General features: G+C 42.4%; 1 protein-coding gene across 2 annotated transcripts in view; it reads right to left on the bottom strand.

Moving 5' to 3' along the window:
- GALNT10 (polypeptide N-acetylgalactosaminyltransferase 10) overlaps positions 1–13,172 on the bottom strand; it is an 87,364-nt gene that overhangs the window by 15,010 nt on the left and 59,182 nt on the right. For both annotated transcript variants that reach the window (XM_068698469.1, XM_068698470.1), the window contains exons 5-7: positions 7,604–7,789; positions 5,495–5,678; positions 4,484–4,601 (exon numbers count right to left, since the gene is read on the bottom strand). In XM_068698469.1, coding sequence (XP_068554570.1) covers positions 4,484–4,601; positions 5,495–5,678; positions 7,604–7,789 — 488 coding nt within the window. The remainder of the gene's footprint in view (positions 1–4,483; positions 4,602–5,494; positions 5,679–7,603; positions 7,790–13,172) is intronic.

Here is a 13,172-nt window from a genome sequence, read left to right as displayed (position 1 = left end):
CTTTTTTCCTTTTTTTTTTCTTTTATTTTTTTTTTGGTTGCTGTTTTATAGAAGGGTGAGCTGGTGCCTAACCTCACTAGCTGACATGACAGCAAACATCAGAGCCTGAACTTGATGCGCTTAATTCCAAACAACAGTTTACTGGAACGCTGCAAGAACAAGAATTAAAGCTGGTCCGGCAGGCTGGGCTTTACAAAATGATCTAATCAGATCTCATTAGGAGAGAGCAGGAAATCTCTCTTCCTCCCCAGGCACAATTTCACCAATCTACATTTTGAGATAGGAACCTAGCAGCTGACAGATCTGCTGGAATTAACCGAAAACCCGGCTACAGTAAGGTCAGTGGGAATACTGCAGCAGATTTCTCTATGGCTACAATCTCTCCCTAATCATTAAAGCATATACAGGAAAAGTGAATAACACAGGTGGTATTATTTCAGTCTTCTCAGTGGCCTGGAGAGCCATAACTCCATATTCATAAAGTGACTCAAGAGCCTTTGACTTAGCTATGAAAGCAGAAGATAACACGGCACCTATTCTCTACATGGGAATGTTATTCTGATCCAATTCCCGTTCTGCCATTTCAGGAAACAATGACACGTAAGACAGCTAAACCTCTCCTCTCAAACACACAATACAATACCACGATTGGTGTGTGAACACAAATTATCCGGGTGTACAAGGTTTATGGTTTCCAGAGACTGCAGCACGATGAGCCAATGCTTCCCAAGACAGGAAGAAAAAAAAAAACACAAAAGCACACACACACAAAAGAGTGAGTCAAGCCTTGAAAAGAAAGCTGCTTCTGCAAGGCACAACAAATATAAAGCGCATGGGGTGGATCAATGGAGAGAAGCTGGCTGGGTGTCTGAGCATACACTGAAAGGTGGGAAGAAAAGGACACGGAGGAGAAGCCAAGGGGGTTCTCTGCGTAACGAGGTAAGTGAGAGGATGAAAGCAAGGGCAAACAGTAATTCAGGAAAATTGTAATTCTTTGCATTGTAAGCATCAGCTGCCATTACAGCTGGGACTTACGGCTCTATAAAAGATTGAGGTGACTAAAGAGGCGTTGGGATCTGTGTGTTTGCACAATACACACCAGCACGGCTCCTCCTTATCGTCTGGAGCATTTTCCAATAATTGCACAACGATAGCACTTTCCAATAATTGCATTTCACAGGGGGACAGGGGTGTGTGCATGCCCATTTTCCTGCTGGTGCTTGGTGGAAGGCTACTCCGAAATCTGACCTAAGCACTTAGGGTGAACAGAGAGCAAAAATTCTAGTTGACAGTCTGAAACTGATCTCTGCATCAATAGGATAGGAAGGGAGAAAGAAGCCACCCTTCACTGCAGCTGAGAGCCTTAGAGTTAAGCAGGATGTGCTGTTTAAAAAAAGAAAAAGCAAAATGCCAGGCCTGTTTCAGTGTGGACAAACGTGAGCTGCTGGGAAGCAGCGCCAGTATGTGCCTGGAATAAGCAGCAAAGGCCCCAGTCAGCACTAACTTCAGTGACACAACCAGAAATGTTGTCAGAAGTGACCACTGAACAGAGAAACTAGGGCTGTAGAGTTAGGGGCAGCAGAAAGGAAATGTAGCCAGTGCTGCACAGAAACACTTGTGCATGCTTTTTTATCCTTTCGTCAAAATCCAAGAGTGCACTCAAAGGTTAGTATTTGTTAATCCACTGAGATGAAGGAAAATGGTTCTCACACCACACAAACCTGCAGAGCACTTTGCCTGGAGCATCCTGCATGTAAGGCTTACAAAAGGATGCGGCTCGTTTGAATAGGTGTAATGCCAGCAACTAAAATTCAAGACTGAAATCTTCTGTTTCACCTGAACATGACCTGACACAGGAAGACCTTTAGAAGAATTGGTTTGATACACCGAGCTACTCTGCATATACACAAGTCAAAAGAGCACACATTTTTGTCCTAAATGGATAGACTGACTGTCATTTCTAATCTACAAATTCCTGTTTTAAGGGATCGAGATTGCTAGCCAGTATTTAGGGTTAGGACCCAAGTTAGGAAGTTTGTTTCTAATTTAACATTTGCCTAAATTATTTTTGTCCCCACTGTATGCTGTGTTTTCTAGTGAAGCTTTGTGTACACATTTCATCCAAGAAACAAGGCTTTTATTAATGGAATTTGATCCATCCCCTGGTTAAATGTTTCCTGAGGTGCTAAAGACTGATGGTTTCTCTGCTGGCTTGCTCTCAGCCTGAACGTTCCTTCAATGCATGCAGCAGAACTAGCTGATGGCAGAAATACATAGGATCTCAGAACAGAAAGGCATGAGACTCCTAAATAAGCTTGTTTATTTGCAGTCTCTCAGGCACAGAGTTCTGGATTTTAAAATAAAAGGAAAAAACTGTAAAGTACAGTCCATACATTGCCGAAAAAAAAAAGAATGTGTTTGAGGGGAAAAAAAAAATATCTCCTCCTGGTGAGGCTTGAGAAAGCCAGAGCTGATGCAGTGGTTGAAAGACCATCAGTATAAACCAGTACCTGCACCCACAACTCCCAGCCATAGGAATGGACTCTTTGTTAAAGCTGAGCTGTAAATTTGGCACGCTTAGAATCTGAATCTGCATTAAATAATAAATAATGTGAAAGTAGGTACCCCATGTCTATACCCAGTGCTTTAAATTATTTGACAGTGCCCCTTTAATTACAAAATCTCAGTCTGCTTCCAAAGGTAAGAACATAGCTCTAAGCTCTCCAGGAAACGTCATAGCTTCATAAATTCTATGAACAAACCTTCTATTCTTGCAATTCCAGCAGAATTATTAAATCTATCAGCCACAGATGAATGTATCAAATTTATCTCAATTTCTGAAAATATACCAAGCCTCCTTCAGTTAAAACTTCATTTTTTTCTGTTGCACAACGAAAGAAAAAAAAGGGGTTCTTTGCAGAGATTAATTAAAGCAAACTTATCCCTCCATAAATTACCATCTCTGGCCTGAAATAAAACACAGCGTGCTTCAGAGAGGATAAGCAAACAGATGAATGAAGCAGCCTTATTTCCTGCAGATCAAGCAGTGTGACTGTCTGCTGGGGCAGTAGAGACAAAGGGCTTGCCCAGCCACTGTCATCACTCTTGGAAACCAGCACTTTCGAAAAGGGCCAAGGAAAAGAGGCTGAATGCTGCCACTACCCCTCCTGCAGAGAATGACACCGTTACACAATTTTGTTACATGCAACACAAAGAATAAATGGCACTACCTGTAATGGCATCCCCAAAGAGCGAGTCCCTCCCTCCCTCCCTCCCTCCCTGCTGCTGTTACAGAGGAGAAGGGATCTCCACATTGGCTTTATTATTTTTTTGTGATTTTTTTGTGACTGAAAAAAAAATGTTTGCTGTATGGTGTTATGTTGTACATATGCATGGTCATACGGCTTGCTGTATATAGTTTGATATTGCCCAGAGGCATTGAGATCTCAGAATCTGTTTTGTTAGACATCATCCGTGACTTTGTCAGGGGAGACAGATGAGAAATTTCGGTTGCTGAAGCTAAACTGTGCACTATACGAGCATTGCTGCTGACTTCTGGGCCTGTGCTGAGGCCAACTAGCTTAGTTCAGTGGCACCCAGACACCTATGAGATATATTCATATACCCATTTATCCCATATCCACCATATATTCAATCTCTGAAAGAGAAACCATGCTGTGGCCCAGAGTTAAATGTTGAAATCTTTACTTAATCCTCCACAGGCTATGGGAAGGATTCCCACCACTGAAGAGAAGCAATGTGGGGCAACTCAGTGGGTTTCCTAGAGTATATTTCAGAGTGCCATATTCCGTGATAACACAGCTACCAGTGGTCTTTTTGGGTCACAGTGCCTTGTTACTATTAGTATGCGCTTTTGGCTAACTCTTACTTTAAAGCCCTCGAACTGAGCAGCTTGATCACGCAGTAAGTAACAGAGCTGTCCCCATGCCAGGTAGATAATGATGTGAAGTCACTGCCAGCAGCAGCGCTATTATTCCGATTGTTGATGATTTCTTTCAGGGTAATTAATAGGCTCGGTTCCTCGCAGCCAGGACTCAGATGGATTGAGCACAGACAGTAAGTTACTCTCATCGCTGGGAAACTCAAGTTCAGGCCCAAGGTACTCAACCAGGCGAGCAATGAGATGCCTGGATTCCTTTCACTGAAGGAGAATATTTCATCTTCTTGCTAGGGTGAGTGCAAAAAGCCTAACAGTTACAGATAGCTCCACGCAAGCTGACTTACCCTTGCTGGGAAGAGCACATGCATCTGCAGCTGTGAGCACAGAACGGGGGCACCCCAGCTAACGCTCCAAAACTGACCCTCATCATCGCTGATTCTTCTGCACACTATCTTACTACTCCCAGCTCTTTCACCTTTAGTCACACGCAAAAGCAAGGACAAGATAGATCATTCACATTCTGTGTCTCAGAACAATTCTTACTTTTCAAAACAAAAGTAATTTCCAGAGAAAATAGCTCACCTTAAAGGATATTTCATATTGCTCTCCTCCCCATATCTCCAGACCTGCATCATACCCTCCCAGCTCCCAGAACCACTTTCTATCGACTGCAAACAGTCCTCCAGCCATTACAGGAGACCTTAAGGAAAAACCAGACTCCATATTACAAACATATTCAAGGATACAGATCTCTAGCTAAACATTTAAAAAACAAAAGCAAGATTTCACAAACATTCTTTTCACCACCCAGAGTTCACAGTGCATTTGCTGCCCTGCAGGAACAAGCAATTGTTTTTGCATTATCTAGTAATTTCCCACTTGCAAATGAGGAGGACTAGACCAGGCTCATTTCAGAAGCAATAAATGCCTCTCCTTCAAAGAGGCAAGAGAGTTCACCATTAAGTGACAGAACATAACCTCTTCCAGAGGGACCCATATCCTGCACATTAGTGCTCTTTGTCTCAGTTGTATGATCAAGTCATTGAGCTTGACCTCCAAGGGTGTTTTTTTGTCGTTGTTTTTTATGCCGCAGAAGTAAAAAGGACAGCAGAACTGTCTCAATGTTGGCAAGCACAGCAACAGCAGAACATAACTTGATCACAGATTTACTTCTGCAATGCACTGCAATCATCAAAATTGCTGTAATTATTCTGCTAGGTTTTCTTCTCCCCCCACCTGGGAATGACATATAAGCTGCCACTGGCTTGTTGTTTTTGGCAGAGCATTAGGGATACTAAGTTATGTTTGAAAGATCTCAGTAATAAATGACCACATTAAATGTTACACATTACAGTTTTAAATGAAATGTTAACTTCTGCGGGAATTAAGGTGGCAAAAAATAGCAATGAAAAGGAGAGTGTTCACAGCTACTACACAATACAGTTCTTTTAAATCAACAAAGCAAACAGCTGCCAAAAACCAAGTAGCTTACAATCAGCTTCTGGCTTCTAATACACGGAGGTGTAAACCAACCCCATAGCAGGGTGTTATTTTGTTAGCCAGCTCTTAGCACGCTGCGTTTCAGTAACTTACTCAAAGGGATCACTGGGATCGGGTTTCTGTAACTCAGGAGGAATAGGGATCCTCTTGTAATACATCTCCCAGTCAAATGCACCTCGCATTGCGTCTCCAGCCTGAGTCTCATATCCAAAGTGGTCATGATCAATAACATCGATCATTGGACAAACGATAGTCTTGCGGTTTCGGGCAATGCGATCTGAAGATTGGAGAAACACATTAGAAGACCTGCACCAGTTGGTTCTTTTGACCATCAAATTACCGAAAAGAGCACCAAAATACCAAGTCGTCCGAGAACAATATAGCTTTCTCCCCTTTCATTCTCTTTTGAGCAGATGCTCCAATTTTATCAATTTATCTGGTGTTTCTGAGATAGCTGGGATATCAGAGCTAAAACTATTGACATCAAAACACCGGGCACTCTTGCTATGATGACCATCGCTCTGAGGCAGAATAGAAAAACACAGTCATGCCACCACAGATACCCAAACCACCAGGTTTAAAAAAAACAACAATCATTTACTTAGTTAGCAGCCTTGTTTTAATGAGTGACCGGGATGTGAACCCTTTCTGCACGGATTCAAAACCAGGGCAATAACCCATTGTACCACCTCGCTTTAATTGCTATGCCAGGATCTGGCAGGAAGCGATCCAGACTAATGGCATAACTACTCTCAGCAGGCTCAAGAAATGCAAGTTCACCTCCTCCTCTCAGCCTTTTCTTCCAATCAAATAATACAAAACAGGATTAATTCCTGAATAAACATCTGGAACTTCTTAAATACTTTATTACTGAGAAGGTCTCTTGTTGGAAGTTAACTTTCAGAGCCGAGGCGACAAACGATGTCTCAGCTTCCAATGCACGTCTAACAGAAATCCTTTCTATGCTTCAAAATTAAAGCTCAGTGTACATGTTCTCATTTAAATGGCATTTGAGCTAATTCTGCCCTCCCTCCCTAGAGCTCAAGAAGCAGCAAATGTTTTACGTTATTACCAGATACAAACTGTTGTGAAAGCACCAGCATTACCATCCAGCAATCCTGCTGACAAATCTGACTTCTTTCTCAAACCTCCACTTGATTGCTGCTGCCAGCATATTCCACAAAGCCACACCTCAGAGAGCACTTGCACACATCACTTGCAATGAGGTTGTAAAGGAGTTTGGTTTTCTTTAGGAGGAAGTTTCTACTTTCATACAGCATCATATCTGGCAGCCAAAGCAAACTGGATACTGCAGGATGCCCACTCTAAATAACGTGGGAAGAGCTGTTCATACAACTGGAAAACCTACCAAATCTACAGCAGGGCACAGATCACAGAGAACACACCCCTCCAAAACAAGCACAAAATCCAGATAGCATCATTCCACTCAGCTGAGCACTGCAAAAACAAACAAAAAAGGCAGCTCGCTACTTAAAACAGAAATTTCCTCAAGAAGCACCTGGGTAGAGGTGTGGCTGGCCAGAGGCACAGAGACACCAGGAGCAGAAGGCACTGTCCTTTCAATTTGTCATCCTTGAAACAAACTAACATAAAACTGATGCCTCCTTAAAGATGGAGCACTGCCTTGGAAAGGACTACACATTTCCACAAATACATACCAGCAGCTGTTATTCACAAGAAGTGTTTTCCACAGGCTAGCAGACTATGAAGCTGAATATAGTTATACAGGAGAAAAAAAACTGGAAGCTACTTAAAATCTGTACATAAAGGTCTTTTCTGAATCATAAAGCAATTGCTCTCTGCAAGCTGCAGAATGACCATGCTATTGTTTACTCTTCTAGCAAGCTGTAAATTATTTAAGATTTTGTTTAGCGAGGAAATAGAAGAATATGATCTTTACTCTTTAATAAAACTAAGCATATGAGAGGATTTTTGAACAGTCTAGCACAGAAAAAAAATCTTGTAATACAGGCAACAAGTTGCCAACAATTCACTCATCTTTCTTTTTTTTTTTCCTCTTCCTTTTTAAGATATTTTGTGTTTTTGTCCATTTACTCACAGCATGAGGAGACAACAGCAGGTAGAAATAAAAAAATCAACATAAATAGGCATTTAGGCATTGCCAGCTCTTTACCAGTTCAGTCTGCAGCCACGTACCACACTCAGCACCACCATGCTTACCTAACAGGGGTGGCAGCCAGTTGACGTTGGCCTCGCAGTGGGAATCCAAGAAGGTGATGACATCCCCTATTGCCATGGAGGCCCCCAGCATCCGAGTTCTTATCAGCCCTTCTCTTTTTTTGGTTCGGAGGATTCTCACGTTTGGGAACTGGGCCATATAATCTTCCAGGCGTTTCTTCAGGTGTTCTGCATGAAAACGAGGAAGTAAAACACTTTAACAAGTAATTTCGTCAAAATGTAGTTCCTTCTTTACCAGAAAATGATGCCTCTGGTAGGTAGGTCCACAGCAGTTAACTAATGCAGTAACAAGAAAAAAGAATAATAATTGTGTTTGAACCCAAATTTTAAATGTAACATTTTAAACAAGACTTCTGAAGATGTTCTCAAACTTCAGGAGTAATTAAAAAAAAAAAAAAAAAAAAGGAGGGACCAAGGAGAAGATGGAGGAGTACAAGACAAAAAAGGAAAAAAGCAGAGGAAAGAGAAAAGAAGAAAGTCAACTAGCAGACCTCTGGGAGAACTTTATCTGAACAGGCTGCAGGGATTTCTGCATTTTTCAGAAAAATAACATAGCTTTGAAGAGACATGGAAGAATTTACGTTTAGAATTAAGCTGCACTCAGTGCATTTAAGTTGTGTTTGGTTTCTTCTAAACACAAAACAGGACCATCCACTCATGCTTAGATACAAAAAGAGCAAAAAGCCAGATGTCCCTCCAAGCCAGCAAGGCAGGCATAGCCTCTGTATATATTTGGATGGCTACATAAAATGCTTATCAGAGGAGATATTTGCATTTAAATACGGGAATATTCATGCTACTGAATATGGACTGAAGCCACATTTGAAATAGCACAAACATTTGCAGTCACCATGATTAACAAGAATTCAGATAGAAACGCTGCAGAAAAAGATTACTGAGAGATCAAAACAATGGATAGCTTGTTTAGATGTGGAAATAAAAGCTTGGTCTACACAGAGAGTGAGGGGCATACAGCTGTCTTTACATCAAAGAGCGAAGCACCAAAGAAAATCCCAAAAATGGGCTAAGAGCTGATGCTAGCCTAATCACTAATGGCATCTGAAGTTCTGACTTGACAGCAAACCCCATTCACAGTGTGCCAGGGACTGTTCATTAATGCTTCGTACTATCTGCTGCCATCAGCCAAAGATCAGGGAGACAAGCCTCTCTAAGCAAAAGCCAGCCAGTCAAATCTAAGCAATTAGCTAATCTTAAAATCTCATACACTAAAAACTGCAACGGAAGCGATCATTCAAAGCCAAATAACCTTGCAGTTTATATGCCTTGACCTCAGGGAACCAAGCAGGAGCTTGCCTAGGTGCAGTGAGTGGTCCTAGAACACACACCACCCCTGCACCAACAGGCTGTGTAGTGGAGTCCTCCTCGACTCCAAAACAGGCACAAAAGGTAGGGGCTGAAAAGGCAGACAGTGTAAAAGCACCCCTGAATAGGGTGCTAGGGAAGTCCAGCACTGGAATAGCTCTGTGAAAAGAGGAGCAGGGCAAATAAATAAGTTATGAGCTCTCCTGCATGGTGCTGACCCAGCAATTATGCATTAGCATTTTAGCAGCTGGAAGAAAAAGCAGGTGAAATCCTTTTGACTACCTAAGTTCTGCACCTCCCCTTTCAAGCAATTATACCTACCTTCATTGGAAGATAACCCAAATTGACTTCTTTTCTTTGGAGGTAATACTAGCAAGCTCTTTACCTTTTTCAAAGCTTTATTTAACATTCCCCAGGATTTTATTCTCACAAATGCATTTTACTCTTTGGCCTAACAAGTCTAATTGTCCCACAATATCCACAGAGGTTTGCCTGCTCAATAAGGCCTTTAGTACTTTTTGCTGTCTAGCACACTTTTTCGTCATCCTTTTCAAGTCCTTTATGAATAGATCTTCACAAGCAACCAGAAATTTGGTCCACTCAATTACAGATTTTTCAAATAAGAGGCTTCCATAGAGACTAGGTTCATTATTAGTACATCTGCCTTCCTCATGAGGTAGCATATAGACTTAAAAAGAAGAAAAAAATAAAGAAAAAAGAGAGGGGAGAAAAAAAAAGGCGACCGCCACCATTGTCTAACATCACAGATCATCCTTTGCCATTGTTAGGTTATCACAGAAGAGAAAAATAGTCCTCACTTCAAGCAAAAACTATAAGGTACGGCCTAATAATTCTACCAAAGACAAGTTAAGTAAAAGAGTAGCTGCCAGTGCTCATTATAATAAAAGGAGGAAACTGTCACACAGAAGATTTGTGTCTGATCTGATTCCCCTACCGGTAACTCCAGATACGGTAGCATTTGCAAGATTAGATCCTGCAATATTTATTTAAAGCAGAGATATAAAACATGGGAAAGTCCAAAAAAATCCATGGCTCCAAAACAATGGAAAATATTCATGTCTCCTGTGACTCTGTTTCAACAGAAATGAGAATATGAGACTGTGAAAAATCCCAGAGGTTTGTCTTCCACCTGTGTGTGGCTAATTTTATGTTTTGTCATCATCTACCTTTCTGAGCTACCCTGGTTTGTTTTGCAATTTCTTCTGCGATGACACCTCCAGGCAGCCTCGCAGTTTCTTGTTCCATAGGAAAAAAACACTGTACCAAAACATTTCATGTTTGTAGCAAGTGGTCTGCTCTACACTGCATTGACAAGAAATGTGTCACAGACTAGAAGTCGTCTTATATCTCTGACGGATGGAAGAGGCAAGGACAAGCTGCAGGTACTTCATCTGCACATGCCTGTTCTCACTGATGCAGTGCCCACACGTTATCTAGTGCAGTCCTCATTGCTAGGAGAGATGATGCTCAGACAAGCTGCTCCCAATAGCTGTAGAAAAATCCATGCATGATCATTGCATTTTATAAGTTTAAGACTCACATATTACGAACAGCAAGCTAAAAGACTTTATTAACATATTTACTTCCTTTTACTGAAGAGTCACAGACTTTGAAGCAACCTCACTAAAAAAATACAAAACGCAGGGAAATGCACGTTTCAAAGAGAAGTTTTTCTTCTTTCCTTAACCCTGCTCTATTCCTGCTCCAGCCTGGCCTTCAGGAGCCCAGATGGAAGTTGTTTGATGTTTGTAAAAGAATGAAACAAATATTGTCAAAATTAAGTCAATTTTTACTTTTAAAAGAAAATTTCCAAAAACAAACAAGAGGCATTAACTGCTACAAAATTTTATGAGGCTTTAAAAAATATATTATAGCGTCTTGTCACACTGAGTAATTTTTATTACAAGGACAATTTTCTTTAATGAAAGTTGTTAGGTGAGCTGGATGGATTCCAATGGCTGTGCTTACTCTGGGCAAAGTAATATAGCCCAAACATATAAACGAGAGTAAGATTATCTCTAGATTAAAAACTAGGCTGGTAGCTTGCTAACAGACTTTGCTATAAACTTGATATACAGTGTATACATTAACAGTGCCAGCCAAGAATTTCTAAAAACTACCACCAGTCAGGAAATAGTTTCCTTTATTTTGAACTGTACATAAAAATCTGTGCAAAGGAAGAATAGAAGCTTCGGCAGGCCTGCGTAAGGTAAGCAGTCCCAAAGATTTTTTCCCTGGGACACCTTCCTGTGGTCTTGCTACTGCACTTCTTTCTTCTGGCCTCACCACCCGAGCAGAGCGACCCTCAGACACCATTAGGCTGGTGACCACCTGCAGCATGGCAAGGACTTTCCAAGGCTGGGATTTTTTACATCCAGCTGAGCTTTCATTCCAGCTACTGCACATTTCCCTACTGAACAGGCACGTAGGAAACATTACCACTTCAAAACCAAACATACGTAGAAGCTGGATGCAGACAGAGGAGCCTAAGGATTATCTTCTTTAAAGCTTAGAGAGGCAAATAAATGGGAAACGGGGCAACTTAGACATGGATCCACAGCACAGACCAGCTTAAATGGTACTGCAGTCCCAGGATCCATAAGACTAAACTGCTCAGGCAAAGCAGAAGTTACCCAAACCCATCCTCTCCCTGCCGGTCTCCATGCAGCTGTGGCTGGATCTTCTCCAGTGGGAAGGTTCCCTCCCCATCTCTTCTGCCTCCCAGTGGCTCAGCCACATTTTCAGAGAGGCAGGTGCAAAGCCACCGGCAGCTTTATAGCTTATTTTGAATTGATTTGGCTTGGACCAAAGGTATTTTCCCTCAGCTATCAGTGAATAAGATTCAGCAGTTGTCAAGTTTTTAACGTGTCCTTAAACACTGTTTTCCCTGTGTACTTTAAGTTAAACAGCTATTCCTCTCAAGAGCTGCCATGGGACACAAAGGAACCGTATTCCCCTGAGCTTACACAGTGTGGTTTTGCAGACAGCAGCAAGCTACTGTATTGCCACAGCTAACAGATGAAGCCTCGTCTGTTTTGTGCCCTTTCCCCTCCCACAAATCACACACCAAGAGCTGCAGCACCTGCTTAGAAGCAATTGCATATGGGGACACAGCTACAAAACCCACTGCTACGTGCGGCTCTGCAGCCATCCCTCCCCAGGCAAGCTGGGCGCACACAGCAGGCTGCTGCCAGAGGCCGAGAGCTCTGACAAGAAGTGCTCACATCAGGCCTGCTGAGCAGCCCAGAGCTTGGTTTTGCTTTTAAGTAGGGGCCCTGCAGGAAGCAGAGCTGATCGGTCTGGTCATTCTCATCCTGAGACACAAACGTAGGTGTTGCTTTGAGGAAGACACCGGGCTCTTATAGGGCAGACCCATGCTCAGGAGCAGTTTGGGACTCTCCAGAGCCTGACTGATCGAGAAGGCCTTCACCTCAGCTGCAGGGATTGACAGGCAACTGAGAAGTGCTCATCTGCTTTCTGTGCTTGGAAGGGTTTGAGTCAAACATTCTGAATCACGTGGCCATTGCTCAGGCTTTTGAGTTGTCAAGGTTATTAACCGGTCACAGGGCTGAAAAGACAGCAGAGTGTTTTGGTCCCGTTCCATGAAACCTTTATTTTCACAGATGCCTGAACTCACAGTAGCTGCAGAAAAAAATAACACTTTACTTTCACTCAGGAAGAGGTGTCCTCTGCAGAGGAGGGCAGGGTAAAGCTTCTAGGCCTCAACGCAGAGCTTGTATGACAATGGCGTGGTTGGCATAAAGACTTTTTGCACGTCCCTGTAAGATCTCTGCGATATTTGGAAGGGAATGGGGTACCAACATTTGTGATCTGGGCACAGAAACATATTTATTCGTTGTAAGTACCAGTCAGGGCTTGAAACTACGACAAAGATTTATGCCCAGAGAAAGGACAGGGGAAGTGCTTCCCTCCTAGTGCAGTGCTTCATGGTTCATGTGTTACTTCAGACCTATCAGTTCGGCTTCTGCATTTTACACTGTACAGCACATCTGTGACACCAGTGCCCTTGCTCTTATGAGTACTATCGACCTCATCAGACTGAGCAGCGCTGCAGAAACCAGGAACCTTCCCAGACACCTTCCTGCATTATTCAGATGCCACAGAAGTTCCCTCTGCCCTACCTCCTGCTGAGATACTTCAATTATGAAGAAAGGAAAGCTGCTACACTCTGAAAATCCAGAGAACT

This window comes from Anas acuta, chromosome 14 (assembly GCF_963932015.1).
Source record: "Anas acuta chromosome 14, bAnaAcu1.1, whole genome shotgun sequence".
Lineage (NCBI taxonomy): Eukaryota > Metazoa > Chordata > Aves > Anseriformes > Anatidae > Anas > Anas acuta.
The sequence above is the reverse complement of the archived record's forward strand: the minus strand, read 5'-3'. Positions and strand labels throughout refer to the sequence as shown.